Source organism: Schistocerca cancellata, chromosome 2 (assembly GCF_023864275.1).
Source record: "Schistocerca cancellata isolate TAMUIC-IGC-003103 chromosome 2, iqSchCanc2.1, whole genome shotgun sequence".
Lineage (NCBI taxonomy): Eukaryota > Metazoa > Arthropoda > Insecta > Orthoptera > Acrididae > Schistocerca > Schistocerca cancellata.
Window position 1 is genome coordinate 470,280,373 of NC_064627.1, and position 23,588 is coordinate 470,303,960.

Below are 23,588 nucleotides of genomic sequence, written 5' to 3' on the forward strand. Positions count from 1 at the left end.
AAAATACTGAAAAAACATAAAAATAGCCGGCATTCTAAGAAACGGCAACACTTACGTGGTGGGCAGTCAAAGCGTTAATCAATTAATAATCCGCTCACACAGACGACACAACAGCACTTCGTTAGGCAATCACACCGTCGCAGCTTCGTGGTCGTCGAAGGTGGCATTAATTTGAAACGGAAAAGTCGTACGGAATGTTCCGAATAGTGCTTGTACAGTACTTGATGACCAGTGGTCAGTTTATCGTGCGTTTACTATAGCTAGTATACAGGGGGCTCATAACATACTAATTTGTGCAGGTAACCAATTAATAATAAGACGGTACGTATGCGCTCCGAGACACCGCACCAATGGTTCTGGGGGCAAAAGAGTTTCATGACCACTGGATTGATGGGTGGCGGTGCAATACGACACTATCCATGCCTCACATTTTATGACCTATTCGATTGTTCTGTGTAAGAGATGGTTTGTAGACAGTTTAACCAAAATCAGACACCAAGAATAAATAAGAAATCCGACCTGGACACTTTCAAGATTAAGCTTTTAATTATCATTCGCTGACGACCGTAGGAGTATTGTCTAAAATTATTGAAAAAAACGAGATTTGTAAAATGTAGATAAACTCTACAGACTGACTAAAATTAATTGTTACTGCGTGAAAGGGCATCGAAATGAGAGAGGATTTATTGTTAATCAACTTTTCATTGTGCATTCGTAATTCCAGAGATACACTTTTTTTTGCCGGTAGTATCACGCACATAAGCTATAAAAAGGCAATGCAATGACGGAGTTGTCATTTGTACCCAGGTGATTCATGTGGAAAGGTTTCCGACGTCATTATGGCCGCACGGGGAATCAACAGACTTTGAACGCGGAACTGTAGTTGCAGCTAGACTCACGGGACATTCCGTTTCGGAAATAGTTTGGGAATTCAATATTCCGAGATCGACAGTGTCAAGAGTGTGCCGATAACAGGAAATTTCAATCATTAGCTCTTACGGCCTTCATTTAACGACTGAGGCCAGCGGCGTTTGCGTAGAGTTGTTCTGTACTAATAGACAAGCGACCTACCTGAAATAACCGCAGATATCGACGTGGGGGTACCGTGAATGTATCTGTTAGGACAGTGCAGCGAAATTTAGCGTTAATGGGCTATGGCAGCAGACGATCGACGCGAATGCCTTTGCTAACAGCACGACATCGCCTGCAGTGCGCCTCCTGGCTCGTGGCCTCTTCGATTGGACCCTACACGGAGGCCTGGTCAGATAAGTCCCGATTTCAGTTGGTAAAAGCTGTCGGTAGGGTTCGCATGTGGCGTAGACCTCACGAAGCCTTGGACCCAAGTTGTCAACCAGGCACTGTGCAAGCTGATGTCGGCTGAGTTTACCACCTGAGGCCGTTTGTAGCCATTCATTGACTTCATGTTCCCAAAAAACGATGCAATTTTTATGGATGACAATGTGCCATGTCACAGGACCACTGTTGTTCGCAATTGGTTAGTAGAACATTCAGGAGAATTCGAGCAAATTATTTGTCCACCCAGATCGCTCAACATGAATCCCATCGAACATTTACAGGACACGATCTAGATGTCAGTTCGTGCACAAAATCCTGCACCAGCAACAGTTCCGCAGTTGTGAATGGCTATAGAGGCAGTATGGCTCATTATTTCAGAAGGGGACTTCCAGCGACTTGTTGAGTTCTTGCTACGTCGAGCTGCTGCACTACGCCGGGCAAACGGAGGTCCGACACATTATTAGGAAGTATCCCATGATTTTTGTCACCTCAGTGTATGTAGTATACAGTTTACTAATTTCTTTTTCAAAATAAGTATTACTTTATTTATTACATATGCAAAAACTGCTGGATTTATCTCATCTTTCTCAGAGGTGTTGTGTTGTGTTGCAGCGCCGTACATAAAGCCATGCTCCCAGAACGACATCCATCTGGATGAGTGTGCTCTTCGCAGCGCGCGAGCCGCCCTGCCCGGCATCATTAAAGGTGAGCACCAGCGCAAATCTACGTGAACATCTACATGTTAACACATCGAACAAACAATGAGTCACAGTAATACCGTGTAACTTCGCCTCTACCCGTAATAGTTGCCTCAGTTCGACGAAGAAGAACTTACACAAGTTTCTTCAGCTAAGTCACTCACTGATGGTTAGACCCCATGGAGCTAGCATATTACGGGGAAGCTGACCACCTCTTTCACCCGCTGCTCTAAACCGTTCCACACATTTCCCACGGGCTTGAGTTCGTGTCATTTAATGGGTCAGCTGAGGTGCGATGTGGTACCTGTATGTACGTCCAACTAGAAACTTGTAAATGCACCCCTTTTATTTTGGAAGATGCGAGTCTCTAGAATAATCGTACTTGGCCACCTATCTATCTATCTATCTATCGCTTGAGCCTTGTCCCACAGTTACGCAGGGTCAGCCATCGTTAATCGGATTTGGCATGTTAATGGTTAAGATGTGGCCAGATGCCCTTCCTGCCGCCACCACGTACCCCCCGGGACGAAATTAGTGTACCCCAACAGTCTGCGTCGAGTGTAATCCATGGAATAGTGCGAAAGTGTTCAGATGTCTGCGAGCCGTGTAACTGAGTCGGAACATGGGGACCAGCCCGGTATTCACCTAGCCGGATGTGGAAAACCGCCTAAAAACCACATCCAGGCTGGCCGGCATATCCGCCCTCGTCGTTAATCCGCCGGGCGGATTCGATACGGGGCCGGCGCGCCTACCCGAGTCCAGGAAGCAGCGCGTTAGCGCTCTCGGCTACCCTGGTGGGTTCGTACTTCGCCACCGAGAGTGTTGAAATAAACAGCCTGAATCACGTTCATAGAAATCCAGGTCACGGTACGAAAAACACGCCCAAAGATCATAAAACCGTCTCCAGCCTTGCCTGCACCCTCCCTACACTGTGTGTTAAACACCTCATCGGGCCTGGCGGAGCGCTCGACGCTCACGCATCACTTTAGAAACACGCAGAATCACGACTCGGCCAGTTCCTGCGTTGTTTGACCCATCGTATACGAGGCATGACTATAAAATAAGGGGACTGATGCTGCCGCAAAGTAATTATGCATGAGTCAAAGATGAAAGACGAATAGCTGTGAAGCGTCAAGCCTTCGCAGTCGAATAAGGCATCTCTAGTGACCGCAGACAATCAATGTGGCCGTGGTCGTCCTTTGTGTAACAGCCGTTACTTTGTTTTCCAGGAAAAATGGTAAGTGTAATAACAGAACAATAACTTGTCGTGAAGTTTCGCGTGAAACTTGGAAAAACTGCTAAGGAAACCTATCTTTTACTAAATTAAGTGTATGGCAAAAGCTGTTTATTGCATATGCGAGCTTCTGAGTGGTTCAAGCGTTTCCAAGATGTCTGAGATGACGTCAAAGATGATTCACGCTCGGGACGCCTGTCAACATCAAAAACGGGTGAAAATGTCGAAAAAGTAAGTAACCTGATTACATCCGACCGTAGGTTAAGTATTTGATCGATTGCTGAAACTGTAGGAATTGACAAAGAACGCATAAGGCGAGTTTTACATAACCAGTTTTAACATGAGAAAAGTGTGTGCGAAAATGGTACTGAAAATTTTCATAATCGAACAAAAAGGAGCTCATGAAAATACTGACACTTTGAATAACAGTGAAAAATACCCTAAATTTCCTGGCAAGCGTGATAACATTTGACGAATCATGGGTTTTCACTTATGATCCAGAACTAAGATCCAGTCCACGCACTGGAAGGGCCAAACTTCACCCAGAGCAAAAAAACCTCGAATGAGCAAATCAAGATTCAAAGCAACGATGACTATTTTTTCGATATTCATAGAATTCTGTATCTTCACTGGGTTCCTGAAGGTCCGACTATTAATTATCATTACTACCTTGAGGTTCTTGCTCAACTCCAAGAGAAAATAAGAAAAAAACGCCCTGAATTGCTGAATAACAAGACATGGATTCTGTATCAAGACAACGCGAAACAGCTTTGTCTGTGACGATGTTTCTAGTGGAATACAGCGTCCCATTGCTAGACCACCCACCTCATCCGCCTGCCCTAGCACCATGTGGCGTTTATCTATTCCCCAAGGTCAAATCTACATTAAAAGGAACAAGATTTCACTCCGTTGACGTAATGGGGAGAAAAGCGGCATGCATCATGAAGGAGCTCACAGAGATAAACTTCTAGCACTGTTTCCATCAATGGAAAATTCTCGTGTAGCTTTTTTGGGGATAGATAAGGGTAGTATATTGAGGGCGACTAAATGCAATGTTTGGTTGGAAAGTTTTAAGAATGGATGCGCTACTGCTTACTAGTGCCGGCCGCGGTGGTCTAGTGGTTCTAGGCGCGCAGTCCGGAACCGCGGGACTGCTACGGTCGCAGGTTCGAATCCTGCCTCGGGCATGGATGTGTGTGATGTCCTTAGGTTAGTTAGGTTTAATTAGTTCTAAGTTCTAGGCGACTGATGACCTCAGACGTTAAGTCGCATAGTGCTCAGAGCCACTGCTTACTAGTTTGGAGATGATGATGTTTGGTTTGTGGGGCGCTCAACTGCGTGGTTATCAGCGCCCGTACAATTACCCAATCTTTGCTCAGTCCAATTTCGCCACTTTCCTGGATGATGATGAAATGATGAGGACAACACAAACACCCAGTCATCTCGAGGCAGGTGAAAATCCCTGACCCCGCCGGGAATCGAACCCGGGACCCCGTGCTCGGGATATTACTAGTTTGGCGGGCAGGTACACTCCTCAGTGAGTCATTGCCTTGTTCTTGAACGCCCTCTGACAGGAAACTGCGTTGCCTTTATTCAGTTCGTTGCGGCAGCTGGTTGAGTGCGGGCCTGTTAGAGGTTGTTCCTGGATTCAGTCTGCATCAAAATGGACGTAAAAATGGAGCAACGAATTTGTGTGAAATTTTGTTTTCAAACCGGGAAATCAGCTTCTGACACTTACGAATTATTAAAAACAGCTTTTGGAGATAATTGTATGAGCCAGTCAAATATTTTTCTCTGGTTCAACATATTCAAAAATGGCCGCGAATCATTTGAAGATGAACCACGGTCCGGCCGTCCTTTCACCTCAAAAACGAATGGAAATGTTGTGAAAGTTCGCGTCTTCGTGCGCTCTGATTGTAGACTTACAATTAAGGAGATGGCTGATGAACTTAAGTTTCTATGCACTTCAGTCAATTTTAACCGAAGATCTGAACATGCGTCGAGTGTCCGCAAAATTCATTCCGAAAGTGTTGTCACGTGACCAGAGACAAAACCGACTTGAAGTACGCCAAGAACTGATTAATGGGACTAAAAATTACCCAGATTTGTTAAACAGGGTAATTACAGGTGACGGATCTTGGGTCTAAGGACATGATCCTGAAACAAAAGTGCAGTCTTCGCAGTGGAAGACTCCAGATTCACCACGACAGAGAAAAGCACGGCAAAGTCGGAAGAAGGTGAAGACAATGTTGCCGGCCGCTGTGACCGAGCGTTTCTAAGCGCTTTAGTCCGGAACCGCGCTGCTGCTACGGTCGCAGGTTCGAATCCTGCCTCGGGCATGGATGTGTGTGATGTCCTTAGGTTAATTAAGTTTAAGTAGTTCTTAGTCTAGGGGCTGATGACCTCAGATGTTAAGTCCCATAGTGCTTAGAGCCATTTGAACCATTTTGAAGACAATTTTTTTCGATTCTACCGGTATTGTGCATCATGAATTTACCCCTGGAGGACAGACAATTATCCAGGAATACTAAAAATATGTCCTTGAACGTTTGCGCGAAAAGGTGCGGAAGAAAAGGGCTGCGTTGTGGAAAGGGAGTTGGGTGCTACGCCATGACAATACTCCGGCTCGTCTTGTCTTCTCCATCGTTGAAGTTTTGACCAAATTCAAAATTCGTGTGCCTCCACAACTGCCATATTCCCCTGATTTGGCCTCTGCGGACTTCTGCCTGTTTCCTAAATTGAAATTTTCACTGAACGGGAAGCGATTTGACTCGATTGAAGACATCCTGGCAAATATGGAGAGTGTCCTTAACACACTTCAGGAAAAAAATTTTCAGGAATGTTTCCAAAAGTGGAAACCTCGTTGGAGTTGGCGTGTTCAGTCAGAAGGGTACTATTTTGAAGGATATGTATCACAGTAACATGTAAGTACGACCATTGTACAATTACAAGTCCATTCTTAAAACTTTCCAATCACACCTCGTATGTATGTTTCTGAAACATTTTTTACAGCAATAGTCCCATTATTTTATAGCCACACCTCGCATGTCCCGCCGTGAGCAATGGGCTTCTGCGAGGTACCCGACTACAAATGTTAATTGCATACAGTTTCCTTCGCTGTGTTCACTCGCAGATTGTTTGAGATGGGTCGGCATTAACTGACTGAAGTAATGCCAATGACGTGGCCCGCAACGCAACAGACAGAAAGCAGGCAATCCTGCCTCATACCCCAGATAGGGGACACAGCTGCTTTCTATTGATGCTCCAAAAGCACCACAAATACAGTGTACATTATTCGAAGCCGTTACAGCCCGGCATGATCTTACCTACATCTACATCTTACTCCGCAAGCCTAACAATATGAGGCGGAGGGTACTTACGGCATTATTAACTTCCCACCCTGTTCCTTGCTCCACCCGCGAATAGTGCATACAAGGAACTACTGTTCATAAGCCTCTGTATTAGCTCTAATTTCTCCAATTTACCACTCGTGGTCATTTCGCGAGATGTATGTGGAAGGAGGTAATGCGTTGTCCGACTCTTTCTGCAAAGTGTTCTCCCGAAATTTAAAAGTAAACCTCTGCGTAATACACAACACCTCTCTTGTAACGTCTAGCACTGGTGTTTGTTGAGCATCTCCGCAACGCTCTCAGCTAGACGATCCCGTGACGAAGTACGCCGTTCTTCGTTGGATCTTCTCTATATCTTCTATCAGTCCTCCCTTGTAAGAGCCGGACGCGGTGGCCGACCGGTTCTAGGCGCTCAGTCCGGAACTGCGCGACTGCTACAGCAGCAGGTTCGAATCCTGCCTCGGCTATGGATTTGTGTGATGTCCTTAGGTTAGTTAGGTTTTAGTAGTTCTAAGTTCTAGGGGACTGATGACCTCAGATGTTAAGTCCCATAGTGCTCAGAGCCATGTGAACCATTTTTTCCCTTCTCAGATTGATCAACAGTGCTCAATAATCGGTCGAACAAGCGCCTTGTAAGCCACTTCCTTATTTCCTCAAGATTCTTCCCACGAATCTCAGACTGGCATCTGTCTTCCTACTATTTGTTTTATGTGATCTCTCCACTTAAGGTCTCTCTGGATAGTTACTCCTAGATATTTTCAGCAGATACTGATTCCAGCAATTTGTCATCGATAGTTCAGTTATACAGACGTGAATTACTCTTCCCATGTATGAGCTGTATGTTGCGCTTATTTACGTTCGGGGTGATCTTACAGTTCCTGCACTATTCATCAATCCTCTAAAGGTAATTAGGGAAACTATACTGTCTTCTGGGGTTGCTGTTTTCTTATAGACAGTCGCATCATCTGCGAACAGTCTTGAGGAGCTCCCGACGCTTTCTTCTAGGTTATTTATATATATTGTAAGCAGTAACGGTCGTATCGCACTTCTTTGGGGTACTCCGGTGTTTACCTTTATGGCTGTTGGTTTTGTTCCGTTAAGAGCGACGCGTTGAGTTATATCTGCAAGAAAGTCTGGAATCCAGTCACATATCTGGTCCGATACTCGGTAACCTCCTTTTTTTTCGCGAAATGGCAGTGCGGGACGTTGTCAGACGCCTTCCTGGAGTTATGAAACACGTCGTCAACCTGAGTGCCACTGTGTACAGCTCTATGGCTCTCATAGATGAACAGAGTGAGTTGAGTTTCGCAAGATCTGTGTTTACAGAATCCATGTTGATTTTTATGTAGATATTTTCGCTCTCCAAAAATGTCCTAATTCTTGAGCATGAAACATGTTCCACAACCTCACCACGATACACGCGCATAAATGTATTGATGAAGAGATATTCCTTTCGCCACTATTCCTTACTTTTCATCGATTATACATAGCGACGAATGAATCGCGATGATTGGCATTACTATTGTTGTTGCTTTCCGAGAACGCTTGGTTTATTAGCGATACAAGGGCTTAATGGAAGATACTAAAAAACAACTGACGAGACTCGAACACAGTAAGTACAAACTGCCACCTTAATCTTGTTGAGTAGCGCTTATACCGCAACACGGCGCCTGGTCCTCTCGTATAGTATTCAATAGCCTTGTAAATCTTTGAACTTCGATCTCTTGAAAAGGCATGACAAGCGCGTCGTTGGATGTACTACAATCGTGCGGAAGATCAGCAATATCGGTGATCCGTTGTGTGTATGCTTCACTTGTAAGTTGCAGAGGTGCCAGCGAACATTTCTAATCATCACAATGACGTGTTAAATTCCGTAGCTCTTCAAACTGTCTTGTTCTTTACCAATTATCAAGAAGCTGCAATGTGCCCTCCTCAGGTTCATACCAACCCTTACTTCCACTTCATAGTCGTATTCCGACGTACCACCAGAGTTAAACAAGTGCAAAGTGGGAGGAATACGAAATGCTATCTGTAACTAACGAGTTGTCAGGAAAATTACAGTATACGCTACAATTTTGCTAGTAGTGTGTGCTTCGTATTGTGTATGGGTATAAAGTGAAACGTAAAACCCATTTCAGTTCCTTCTCTAGCTCTTCAGCTTTTCGAGACGGGAACTGGAGTCGTTTCTCCGCGAATAACAGCAGGAAAAAGAAGGCCCCCAGAAGCTTCTCACCTAATGGCGGTGGGATACCAATTCCTCTTTCCTTTCTACCAGTGATCAGTGATACTGTAGGGCAAATAAAATCTTATACAATAAGTTCCATGGCCTTACAATATGGTTAGAAAGATAATTTGTTGTAGCACGCAACCTCAGCTAAATAATTCTATGCTCAGGGGAATGCCTCTGCAACATGACCGAAACGTTTGTTATTTTAGTATTCCAACTATTAATGAAATTATGCGGCGATACGTGCAGATTTTAATGAGATTCGTAAAACTCGTTTCTCTGAATCACGAATGGAATTTAGGCAGTCGTAGAAGTAATACAGTAATACAACTTGTTTCAATTCTTATTCTCGTTGCTCTACAGTAGTTGAGTTAGGTGACTATTTAACATTCTACCCAGAACAAGCAAAATACACTATTGGCCATTAAAATTGCTACACCAAGAAGAAATGCAGATGATAAACGGGAATTCTTTGGACAAATAAATTATACTAGAACTGACATGTGATTACATTTTCACGCAATTTGGGTCCATAGATCCTGAGAAATCAGTACCCAGAACAGCCACCTCTGGCCGTAATAACGGCCTTGACACGCCTGGGCATTGAGTCAGAGCTTGGATGGCGTGTACAGGTACAGCTGCCCATGCAGCTTCAAAAAAATGTTCAAATGTGTGTGAAATCTTATGGAACTTAACTGCTAAGGTCATCAGTCCCTAAGCTTACACACTACTTAAACTAAATTATCCTAAGGACAAACACAAGCACCCATGCCCGAAGGAGGACTCGAACCTCCGCCGGGATCAGCCGCACCGTGCAGCTTCAACACGATACCGCAGTTCATCGAGAGTAGTGACTGGCGTATTGTGACAAGCCAGTTGATCGGCAACCATTGACCAGACGTTTTCAATTGGTGAGAGATCTGGAGAATGTGCTGGCCAGGGCAGCACTCGAATATTTTCTGTATCCAGAAAGGCCCGTACAGGACCTACAACATGCGGGCGTGCATTATCCTACTGAAATGTAGGGTTTTGCAGGGATCGAATGAAGGGTAGAGCCACGGGTCGTAGCACATCTGAAATGTAACGTCCACTGTTCAAAGTCCCGTTAATACGAACAAGAGATGACCGAGACGTGTAACCAATGGCATCCCTTACCATCACGCCGGGTGATACGCCAGTATGGCGATGACGAATACACGCTTCCAATGTGCGTTCACCGCGATGTCGCCAAACACGGATGCGACCATCGTGATGCTGTAAGCAGAACCTGGATTCATCCGAAAAAATGACGTTTTGCCATTCGTGCACCCAGGTTCGTCGTTGAGTACACCATCGCAGGCGCTCCTGTCTGTGATGCACCGTCAAGGGTAACCGCAGCCACGGTCTCCGAGCTGATAGTCCATGCTGCTGCAAACGTCGTCGAACTGTTCGTGCAGATGGTTGTTGTCTTGCAAACGTCCCCATCTGCTGACTCAGGGATCGAGACGAGGCTGCACGATCCGTTACAGCCATGTGGTTAAGATGCCTGTCATCTCGACTGCTAGTGATACGAGGTCGTTGGGATCCAGCACGGCGTTCCGTATTACCCTCCTGAACCCACCGATTCCATATTCTGCTAACAGTCATTGGATCTCGACCAACTCGAGCAGCAATGGTGCGATACGATAAACCGCAATCGCGATAGGCTACAATCAGGCCTTTATCAAAGTTGAAAACGTGATGGTACGCATTTCTCCTTCTTACACGAGGCATCACAACAACGTTTCACCAGGCAAATCTGGTCAACTGCTGTTTGTGTATGAGAAATCGGTTGGAGACTTTCCTCATGTCAGCAAGTTGTAGGTGTCGCCACCGGCGCCAACCTTGTATGAATGCTCTGAAAAGCTAATCATTTGCATATCTCAGCATCTTCTTCCTGTCGGTTAAATTTCGCGTCTGTAGCACGTCATCTTCGTGGTGTAGCAATTTTAATGGCCAGTAGTGTAATTCCACCTTATAATGAAAGCTATACATAACAGGAACGTAGGTCACGAGTTTATTGATGACTAAAATCTCCCGATTAAGTAGACTAATGTCTTACACTTAGCTTATTGAAAAATGTGCGGATTAACAATATAAGACTCACTGTCGGCACTGTACGAAATAAATCACAATGATAATAGTGGGTAAGGAGGAAGCCAAGATCAAATATGTACCGCTGAGCAGCTTTCACCTCATTCTTTCAACTTACGCTTCGATTTATCGTCTCCTTGACGTATTAGCGAGCGCTCTTGTTTTCGATTCATGCTGAGTGCGTTTTCAGGGGTAGAAATATCTGGATCGTGATCCTCTTTGACTCGAAAACCCAAATAAATTGCTTCGACAAAATAAGAAGAGCAATTCAGTTAGTTTCAGTGAAATGAAGGCAAAGGGTCGTTTGGGATGAAACCAATTAAAATGCAATGTCATGCCGAACCCGAGACGTAATGAATATGTCTTCACTAATGAAAATTTGTGAAACATCAACATGTTCATTACATTTAGCATTTCTGAAATATTTTCATTGGCATTATTTCACGTTTTCAGAGAGATGAGGTACTGGCAGAAGTAAAACTGTGAGGACGAGTCGTGAGTCTTGTTTGGGTACCTCAGTTGGCACAGGACATGTCCGTGAAAGGCAAAGGTCCCGAGTTCGAGTCTCGGTGCAGCACACAGTTTTAATCTACTAGAAAGTTTCATCACTTCATGTCATTGCATCTGCATTGATTTCATCCACATTGATATTTTCATTTCACTTCTGTGAATCAAATTCAGTTGATACTTTTTATTGAAAACTAAGATGAATGCATAAATGTGTACATTTACAATTGTTTATACTTTCTTTGCATTTCTTTAGCTTTTATTAACATCTCTGTTCTTTTAGGCATACTTTCCATTAGTTTTTTTACAACTGGTTTGAATATCTCGGTCCTGTAACCACGTTTGTGCCAGCAATTTAATCAAACACTCCTTCGTTGTGACGTTCTGTATTCTTATCATTTTCTTAACTATTTCCCGTAGAGTTTTGATTGGGTTCATATCTGGGTTGTTCCCAGACCACTGGAGCACAGTAAAACAATTTTCATCCAGAAAATTTCCCACATTCTTTGCCATACAGCGTAGTGCTCCATCATGCATAAAAACATGATCTTCACCACTAAATCATTCTCTAGTCTGAGGCAGCGGTCTGTCTATTTACCCTTCGATTTATTGCCCTTGATTCATAGAACCTTCAACAATGTATGGGTTTCCTGTATCCACCCTTGAGAAAACACTCCAGACCATACCTGAAGTGGGGTGCTTCACAGTTTCGCGTACACAGTCTTGGTGAGAAACTCCTCTGATTCCCTGCTCCTCACATACTGGCTGCTTTCGTCTGTGACGCAGAACACTGATTCATCACTGAAACATATCTAGAAGAAATATTAAACCTTTTGTTACTACCACACTTTGCAATAATAAATTTTTTTATTGTATCCATAGGCAAGTTTTGCTAGTCATGTTGACCATATGCATAAATTGTTGAAGTGCATCATCTGGAAATCAGTTTATTTAATGAAATGTGTACTAATGCATAAATTTTTAGTAAATATCTTTTTCCAGTCATCAACAGTCTAGTTTTGTAGGGGTTTTCCCCAGTTTAACTGCTTTAAGGCCATTCCTGGGGTGAGCTTCGGGTTAAGTGGGGGTCGATGTGCTGGCAGGTCTGCATTGCACAGCACTTTCCTCACAGTTCTAGCTGACGCAATTACTCCATAATCCTCCATCTGCACGCAGAGTTCCATACTTGTAGCTTTACGATTGGAAACGACCAGATTTTTCCGTTTTCTCATCTCTTTACGACTCCATTTTGGTTTTCTTTGACATCCGCCGACGCATTGCTGTTGATCAACAAAGTTTTTAGATTTACAGATTTTAATATTATTCATTGCCTGTTACGAGATCCTGAGCCTGGAAGCAATCTGATGCTGTCTGTAGCGCCCTTCTGGCAAAAGTGTCCTGAAAACAACAATTGTCGTGGGAGCAATGACTTTCTTCATACCCATAATATCAAACTGTACGTCTCCAAATGGAATGAATTAAATCACTCAATTGGTCGCTGACCTGTTACATGGAATTAAGTCCAAACAGTTTACGGAAGTCGTTAATCACTGATTAAACGAATGAACATCACTAATATTCCCAATAATCAACACAACTCTCAAAAAATTCTCGTTAGTTGATATACGTAGAACTGCAAAAACATATCCGATTTTCAGTGTCAGGATCTTTCAGTCACTGTAGCCAACCCATACAATTCAGTACTCTCTAAAAAATGCTCAAAATTACCTCGAGACACTTATTAAAAGTTTGACTGTCCATTCGGTGGGAGTTCATTTAATCATCAGATTCTGAGTGTAACAACTTTTCTTTTAGCAGCTTTTGATGGATATATTGCATCTACCTCTCACTGTCAATCATTCTCTGCACCAGCGTGTTGTTTTCTTTTTCTTTATACACAGTGCAAAAGCAAAGGAAGAAATGCTTTGTCTGCATTACCTGCCATTCCAGCTTGTGTCAAAATACTACACAGCGTGGCACAAGCAGCGCGAGAACTGGTTCAAAAGTGATAAACTTGGTTTGTGCTCATACAATCGCAAACTTGTTTGGCCTGAGCTCCCAGTTGGTGCACATCGACAGCGCACAAAGATACGTATATAGCTTCTTTTCTGTGTTTACTTCGTAGATTCTTACTTAAATTGCGTGTGAGTTTCGTATAGGAGGTGTAATTTCGAGTTTTAGTTACTGTAATCGTAAATTCAGGCAGATTGTAGCGCAGTCATTAGGCATTTGTACAGGTTAGTTCATACATTCTTTGCGTGTTTCCCTTGCGTTATCTAGGCATGGACTCGTGTTTCAGCAACTGTTGTTCAACATCGATTAGAATGGACAGGGACTGTGATTGCTGTGTTCGGATGAGGGCTGAGTTGCCATCCCTTCGCTCACAGCTGCAGGCGGCGCTGACTTCGGTCGCGCAGATTGAGGCTGTTGCCAATGGGCACCACTGTGGGGAGCCGGACTTGGGTATCACAGGGATGTCAACCTCGTCCCGTCTGTCCCCAGATCGGTCTGCCGCTGTGGTTGCCCCGGTTGCTGCCCGCAGTGGGGCTGAGCCCTCGCCTGTGGTTGATTGGGAGGTCGTTCCAAGGCGTGGCAGGCAGCGAAAGATGTCCCCGGAGGCTGATCAGAAAGCCTCCCCGGTGCATCTGACAAATAGGTTTCAGGTACTGTTATAGTTGGTGGGGACTTCAACCTTCCCTCGATATGTTGGCAAAAATACTTGTTCGAAACCGGTGGTAGACGGAAAACATCTTCCGAGATTGTCCTAAATGCTTTCTCCGAAAATTATTTCGAGCAGTTAGTTCACGAACCCACGCGAATTGTAAATGGTTGCGAAAATACACTTGACCTCTCAGCCACAAACAATCCAGAGCATATAGAGAGCATCATGACTGATACAGGGATTAGTGATCACAAGGTCGTTGTAGCTAGGCTCAATACGGTTTCTTCCAAATCCACCCCAATACCTTCGTTGCGCAGTGCCGATGGTACCGTTACCGACGACTGTGCCACTAAAGCGGAGTTATTGAACGCAGTTTTCCGAAATTCCTTCACCAGTGTCACGAACCGTCTCTACTTTGCAGGAAAAGTTAACTCCATAAGGACACCGTTACGGTGTGGCTAATGGCTGTAAAGTAATTTAGTAGAGCTGGCCATGATGTCTCCTTTGTTGATGCTGCTGTGTCTGCGTTGTCCTTGTGGCTTCTTGTTGTCTAGGCGATGATTCCTTGGCTGCCTTGGGTCCAAGAAAAAGGTGCGGGTTTTTTAATTATTACTGGACTATCGAAAAATGACGCAGTATTCCACGGTTTCTTTGTATCAAACACATTTATTGCAAGAACTATATGCACAACCACACTCAACCGCGGCCAACACACAAGTGGCCGAAAAACCGTTGTCGGCCAAAGATCACAGTCATAAAGTACAAAGAACATACAATACAATACAATTCCAATATCGATCGCAACACCTAACTTAGTATTATCTTAAGTGAAACCTTTTTTTTTTTACACGACTTTAGTATATAATGAAATAAATAATGAAATGAATAATGAAATAAAATGACGTCTATTTGTCAGTTCCATTACAATAGCCCCCCAAGAATTTTGTAAGTATGAAAATACGAACAAAATTCTGACACCAGAATAATGGAACTACCAAGAATATAATTTTAAATAAATTTAAATTTTTTAATAGGACTGTTTCCTTTGAATTATTCTAACACTGAAATTGTTATACTCAGTAAGGGAAAACACACAATTTTTAACCTTAGAGTAAATGAAATACGAAAGAAGATTGACAATTTTCACTTAGAAGAGCCCATAATGTTGTAGCACTTCACATGAAACCATTGAAAGACTGTAACTTTTAACTGCAGGCTTGTTTTAATTTCTTTTGTTGCCCACTTTTCACACTACTCACAGTCTGTCCCACATTGTCCATCTGCACATAGGTGACTTCCGTTAAAAGGTCTGATTTCTGCTTGTCCTGCAGTGCGTCTGTTTCCAAAGCTTAGCTGTTTGTATAGCTTCATTGACTATAATGCCATGTTATCTAAAAATCACATACAGAGATCACCTTTTGGTTACATAATGTATATATGTAAGTACATGGTTAGGATACATAGTTAACCTTCCGGTAATGTTTATCTAGTGGGAGAAGTTTACAGTATCTGTCTGAGTGATACCACACAGATATGAACTGGTCCAAAAAAAGATTCTTCAAATCATAATAAATTCAATAAACATGTAATACAAATGCATTAACATATTGGGTGTAAAATATCTTATCACAAAGACATTACTCCAAGGATAAAAAATTAAATTGTTTTCAAAAGTAAAGTTACAGGCAGCTTGTTACAGGGGTTCATTTTCACAGTAAAAATGCAAAGGTGGAATCATGAATGAAAGTTTTGGAATGGTATGCATCTATCAAAATTAAAAAATATTATGCATTTGCAGTGGTTGAGAGAGAAATATACAGTAATTCATGTAGTTTACTGAAAATGATTGTCTCCTTGTAGAGTTGGACATTTCAAGCACTTAAGTGTGTAGTAATTAGGATTCTGCCTTTAAGAGTAAAAAATTTAAAAAAACTTTGCATTTTAAATGACGTCTCAACAAGTGTTGTGTGAGAGTTACACAAACTAAAATTACACAAATTATCAAACATCAATCAAATTGCATAAACATACAGAAATATCAAAAACTAACATGGCTAGCATGTTACACAGAAAATTCATTGCAACCACTTCATACAGTGAATACATATTAAACAAATAATAAACATTTTCAAGGGCACGAAACTGTATCAAAATCAGACAATTTTTTATAGATAAAATTTCAAGTTAAAAACTTTTGTTGAGTCACCTTTTAACTTTCTCAGAATAGTCTTACCCCTTTTGTTTATACAATTTCAATGAAACAATATTCCTTAGTCCGAGAACTTTCCTGGATTTAGGATACACCAACAGGTATGCATTTGGGTGTGGATTCTCTACAATCTCGAATGCACCCATGTATATATCAAAGAATTTCTTTATTTCAGAAGTTAGAATTTTTGATTTCTCATGTGATTTTACTAAAACATAATCTCCTACTTTAAACTTGGTTGCTTTGATCTTGCCATCATGTCGTCTTTTTCTAATTTCCCCCTGTTTTATCATTGTTTCTTTGACTATGGCTTCACGTTCATGCATAGTCATCATTGTGCATGGTGGAAATTCTACGAGTTCAGTGATAATGTTGCCTGGTTTTAGATGAAACATAATTTCATAAGGTGAAAATTCTGTGGAAGTGTGCTGCAAGCTGTTCATAACATCTTCAAAGTCTCGTACGTGGTCGTACCATGTAGGATGTTTATGACTGCAATATGTACGGCATAAACGACCAATCTCGCGCATATACCTCTCAGCTGGGTTTGACGATGGATTATATACAGATATTTGAACATGTTTGATTCCTGATTTATCAACAAAGGCTTTCCAAACTTTTGACAAAAACTGAGAACCGTTATCTGACAAGATTGCTTTTGGTTTCCCAACATTTAAGAAATAGTCTTTTTCAACTTTTGTAACTATCTCTTTACCTGTGGCTTTTCTGACGGGATACAACTTGATTAGTTTAGAAAATACATCCACCATGACAAAAATGTAGCAGTGCCCACTCCTACTCCTTGGAAGTGGCCCATAGAAATCAACAGCGACTAAGTCTAGAGGTTGTGCAGGAATAATGTTTTGCATTTCACCTTGACATTTTCTGTTACTTACTTTGACTCGTTGGCACTTATCACAAGTTGACAATTCCTTTCTAACTTTCTTGGCCATATTGTAGAAGTATACGTTTTCTTGTAATTTCTGCATACACTTCTGTATGCTACAATGACCATAGCTCTCATGAGTATATCTAATTAACCTCTCAGCTTCCTCCTCAGGCCAGCATAGTTTCCAATTGTCCGAGTCTTAGTCAGTTCTCCTAAACAGAGTACCTTTAAACACCTTATAGTACTTATCTAATTTTTCATAGTTCTTTTTCCCTAAACAGCTCTTTACTAATTTCCAATTTGCATCACGGTTCTGGTTCCTCCTGATTTTATCACACAATGATCTAACAACTTTTTCATCTGTGACCCCTTTAATATACCTCATTTTAAACTGTTTTTCTTCATTCTGATCAAAAATTTCTGTTTCCCCTCCTACTGGTAGCCTTGATAGAGCATCTGCAACTATGTTGTCAGTGCCTTTAATATACTTAATTTCAAAGTTGAATTGTTGTAAATACAATGCCCATCTTGTAAGCCTATCATGATAGAGCTTGCATTCCTGTATATAGCTTAAGGCTTTATGATCAGAGTACACTATTACCTTATGTCCAAGTAAATAGTTCCTGAATTTTGAAAATGACCACTGTATGGCTAATAGCTCTTTTTCTGTTACTGTATAGTTCTTTTCATGCTTCAGTAACATTCTGCTTGCAAATGCAATTGTAGCATGAACTGTCTCCCCATTGATTTCTTTTACTTGAAATAATTCAGCACCTAGACCATAATCACTGCTGTCAGTATGTAAACAGAAAGGTAAATTGAAATCTGGTCTGTGTAACAGGTTCTGGTTATTCAGTTCCTTTTTTATTATGTCGAAAGCCTCTTGACAATCTTTACTCCATATCCAAACAGTGTCCTTCTTTAACAAGTTACTTAGACAGGGTGTGTTTAAGCTTTGTTTACTTACAAATTTTCTGTAGAAACCACATAGCCCATAAAATGATTTCAGTTGTTTTCTGTTACGGGGTATAGGAAACTCTGCAATAGCTTTAATTTTGTCTGGATCAGCCAAAATTCCTTTTTCTGTTATGACATGTCCCAAAAATTTTAATTCAGGTACTGCAAATTTGCACTTTTCTAGATTTAGTGTCATTCCCCCTCTTCTAAGTTTCTCACAAGCCTGTCTTAAAAGCCCAACATGCTCATTCCAATCTTGTCCCGTTACTAAAATGTCATCTACATAAATCACTAATTTGGAAACAAGTTCCTGCCCAAGCACATGGTCTAAAGCTCTAATGAATTCTGCTACCGATGAGTTCAAGCCAAATGGGACTACACAATACTGATAGCAACGGCCATTGTAAAGGAAAGCAGTGTATTTCCTAGATTTGGGTGCCAGGGGTACTTGGTGAAAGCCTGAGGTTAAGTCTAGACTTGACATTAATTTTATGTCCTTGAACTTGTGCAACAGCTCATCAATGTTTTCAGGGTGGTCTGTTTCTCTGTATAAGATCTTGTTTAAAGGCCTTGAGTCAAGAACTATTCTCACTCCACCATCCCTTTTTGACACAACTACCAGTGGGTTATTATAAGCACTGATACTCCTTTCAATAATGCCACACACTTCCATCTTATGTAATTCTTTCTCAACTGCTGTACGTTTTGCTATGGGCGCACCATACGGTTTTATGAAAAATGGGTCATGTGGTCTTACTAGCAAAGTACATTCGTAACCCCTAACTTTCCCTGGAATATTGCTAAAGACATCACTGTATTCCCATAACAAAGACTCTAGTTCCTGTTTTTGCTCATCATTTAGGCCGCTAGCTTCTGAAATCTTAGTGTTTACCAGAGTGTTGAAATCTACTTCACTTAAATCTAGCTCCGTTATGTGTTTGTCAACATATCTTTTCTCCTTTACAAGATTTATAGTGTTAAATTTATCATTACACAAAACTGTATTTGATCTGACAAACTTGGTGGAGATACACCCCCCATTTGGTGTTGTTATGGTAAGTTTTTGTCCTCCCCAGTCAAATCTTGCATCTACAATCCGAATCCATGACATCCCAAGAATACAGTCCTCACTGAGGCCTGGTATAATTAGGCATCCATGTGTAAATGTGACTCCCTCAATTGTAAAAGATAACAAAGTTTGTCTTTTCACAGTTTTACTATGTTTTCCTGTAGCCCCTCTTATTTTCACCCCAATGACTGGCATTTCAATGTAATCTTTCTCGCACTTCAGCTTTTTGCTTAGAATTTCAGATATTCCTGAGACCTGACTCCCTGTGTCTATAAGGCACTTGCCTTCCCAGGTACCAACTTTTGCTCTAATGAACGGACTACCTATGTCATCACCTTTTTCAGGCTGAACGTATTCATACAATAAATCATTTTGGATTTCACTGAAACAATGACTTTCTGACTTACAAATATCTATATTGCTGTCACCTTTGTTATCTACAGTCATTACATTAACACACACATCATTAGCACTGTCACTTGCATTGATAATTTCATTAATCCAAATATTTTCACCCATATAACATTGTTCACCACTAAGGTATTTATCCTTCAGTTGTTCAACAATAATATGTTTAGTGTTTTGCCACCAATCAGGATATAAAATTTGAGACATATTAAGAATCATTTTTCTAAAATTGCTATCATTTTTAATTGCATCACTATTTAGCCACATATTATAAAGAAATAATTCACCTTTGTTCATTGCAAATGGTAGCCTACTTGCACAGTCAGTTTTACTGTTCAGGGAATCTTTATCAACTGCCCAGGTTCCTTCATAAGATGTTGGATTACAGAGCCTATTGGTTGTGACACTGGCATTAACACCACTTAAACTGTTAATAACATCCTTGGGTACATCTACAACATGCATACCAGTATCTCCCACAACACCCAATGCCTCCATTTCCTCTTTCAAGCAAACAAAATATTTTTCACCATCATCATGTATCATTAAATCTTCATTTTCCCAAATACTACAATCATCAACCTCTCTCTCCCGAAAACTTAAAACGTTGCTTTCACACCCAAGTGTTTCTGATTCTTTGCTCGTTAAATCAGTGTCAACAATTTGCTCACTTGGTTTCCTCATCAGTGCATCAATTCCTAAATCATTTAAATCATTAATCTGCTGGTCCTCTGACAAACTACAAGCCTCTGCCCATTCATAAAATTCAACTAAGTCAATTATTTTCTCTGGCTCTTTATTACAACCAATGTGTTCATCCTTAACAGGTACTGTGTTTAGAGGGTAGTACACGTTCATAAGATAACTACTCATTACTTGAGACGTATCTCTTGGTGCAACGTAGTCACTGTTATTGGTCCATCTATTATCTATGCTTTTCGCCCCTACCTTGTGGACCGACAATGGAGCGCATGCTAGTTTTTTACTTCATGACTTCCCATAGCATTTTGACTCCTGGTGTCACTATGTTCACGCCAATTCCTGTTTTCAGAATCCCTGTAATTACTTCTGTTCCAATTGTTCCCAGATTGTCCTCTTGAATGGAAATTATAGTTTTCCCTTGAATGGAAATTATTATTAATATTCTGACTATTTTGTTCCCTATGATGAAAACTATGGTTGTTGGGCCTACTGTTTTCCCTCCTGTTAAAACTAGTGTTTCCCCAACTATGATCCCCACCTCTTTGTGCATGATTGAAGTAGTTTTTTGGTTTCCCCACTTTGTCTATAATCCTGTCAAGTTTATCCACATAGTTTAGAAATTGTTCAATGTTGTCATCTGGTCCATACACTAGGTCCCATTGCACATCTGCTGGCAACCTTCTCTTTAAAGCATCTATCTGTGTGAGCTCATCGAAGGGTTTGCTCAAATGTACAAGTTTCTTCAGTTGATTCTTACAAAACTGTTTCATAGTCCCCTGTGTTTCTCTATAATTTGGCCCATTCAGGAACTCACTCTTTATCCTGGCTTGTTCAGTTTCAGACCAGAACCGTTTTAAGAACTCAATTTCAAATTCTGCATAAGACATGTCCATAGAAAAATTTTGATTGGCCCATGACAAAGATTCTCCCTCCAAAAATTTTTTAACAAACTTAATTTTGACACTTTCACTCATATTGGGCAAAAAATTGTCTCTACAACTCTGCAGAAAGTCAACAGGATGCAAACTACACTCATTAGAAAAGTTTTTAACTGGAATATTGGATACTAAGGTACATGTGTTCATAGAAAAATTTTTGTTAGCTACATCATTGCTAAATATTTCAAACTTTTGGTTTAACTCTGATACTTTACTTTTTAATTCACTAACGTCTGTCTTAGTTTCAATCTCATGGAGTTTTACTGTGTTACTGACTGTTTCCACTTTATCATTCACAACATCTAGTTTAGAATCTACTCTACTTTCAAGATCTACTGCCATAGCTTTTACATTTACACAAACTGTATCTATTTGATTATTAACATTAACAAAACATTTTGCATTTTTCTCTCTGTCTGTGACCAGTTCATTTTTTACAGACTGAATTTTGTTACTCAGACTAGATTTTACTTCTCCCACTTTAGATTCTACCGCCAAAATCTTTGTTTCTGCCTTGCTAAGTTTCTTGTCTATCTTTAAAATATCGTTGCGAAGTTTATTACCCCAAAGTAAGACATTATCAAATTTTTTGTTCATAGCTCCCTCTAGACGCGACACTTTCTGATTTATAACCCGAAAACTGTCCGCGACCGTCTGATTCATGCTTTGCAATTGTTCTTCATTAGCTTGTAAGCGGGCTGCAACAGTCTGATTCAAAGCTAACGATTGTTCCATCATTTGTAATAGTGATTTAATGTCCGACGTCTCACGTTTTGATGAATTAAGACTCTGATCCGCTTCTTTGACTGACTCATCTTCCGTTTTTACCGGCATGTCTACGACCCCAAACACTAACAAATTTTCACAATCCTGTTCGGATTCAGCACCACTTTCCTCTTTCACAATGGTCATTTTCGTGAAGTTTCACACACAAAATAATAAAAGGAATAAACAGCACTAAACAAATGTACTTATCTTTTCAGTCTGGGTCCTCACTCGTGTGGTTAGTCCACTTTACTGTTTCGTTTCGTCTCCCTTTACTTCCATGTATAGCACTTCTTCGTACCACGTGGTCATTAGACTTCTGCAAAACAGATTTCGTCAATCCAGTACATATCAATGTCTTGATCCCGGACGAGCCCCCAGTTGTCACGAACCGTCTCTACTTTGCAGGATAAGCTAATTCCATAAGGACACCGTTACGGTGTGGCTAATGGCTGTAAAGTAATTTAGTAGAGCTGGCCATGATGTCTCCTTTGTTGATGCTGCTGTGTCTGCGTTGTCCTTGTGGCTTCTTGTTGTCTAGGCGATGATTCCTTGGCTGCCTTGGGTCCAAGAAAAAGGTGCGGGTTTTTTAATTATTACTGGACTATCGAAAAATGACGCAGTATTCCACGGTTTCTTTGTATCAAACACATTTATTGCAAGAACTATATGCACAACCACACTCAACCGCGGCCAACACACAAGTGGCCGAAAAACCGTTGTCGACCAAAGATCGCAGTCATAAAGTACAAAGAACATACAATACAATACAATTCCAATATTGATCGCAACACCTAACTTAGTATTATCTTAAGTGAAACCTTTTTTTTTTACACGACTTTAGTATATAATGAAATAAATAATGAAATGAATAATGAAATAAAATGACGTCTATTTGTCAGTTCCATTACACCAGGGAAGACGAATGGAATATTCCAGAATTTGAAACACGAACAGCTGCTAGCATGAGTTTCTTAGAAGTAGATACCTTAGGGGTTGCGAAGCAACTCAAATCGCTTGATACGAGCAAGTCTTCAGGTCCAGATTGTATACCGATTAGGTTCCTTTCAGATTACGCTGATACAATAGCTCCCTACTTAGCAATCATATACAACCGCTCGCTCACCGATAGATCTGTACCTACAGATTGGAAAATTGCGCAGGTCGCACCAGTATTTAAGAAGGGTAGTAGGAGTAATCCATCGAACTACAGACCTATATCACTGACGTCGGTTTACAGTAGGGTTTTGGAGCATATACTGTATTCAAACATTATGAATCACCTCGAAGGGAACGATCTATTGATACGTAATCAGCATGGTTTCAGAAAACATCGTTCTTGTGCAACGCAGCTAGCTCTTTATTCGCACGAAGTAATGGCCGGTATCGACAGGGGATCTCAGGTTGATTCCGTGTTTCTAGATTTCCCGAAAGCTTTTGACACCGTTCCTCACAAGCGACTTCTAATCAAGCTGCGGGCCTATGGGGTATCGTCTCAGTTGTGCGACTGGATTCGTGATTTCCTGTCAGGAAGGTCGCAGTTCGTAGTAATAGACGGCAAATCA

At 41.3% G+C, this 23,588-nt stretch overlaps 1 protein-coding gene across 1 annotated transcript in view; it reads left to right on the top strand.

The window, feature by feature from the left end:
* LOC126155239 (protein takeout-like) overlaps positions 1-23,588 on the top strand; it is a 67,244-nt gene that overhangs the window by 18,122 nt on the left and 25,534 nt on the right. The window contains exon 2 of the mRNA XM_049916216.1: positions 1,909-2,001. Within this exon, the coding sequence (XP_049772173.1) occupies positions 1,909-2,001 (93 nt within the window). The remainder of the gene's footprint in view (positions 1-1,908; positions 2,002-23,588) is intronic.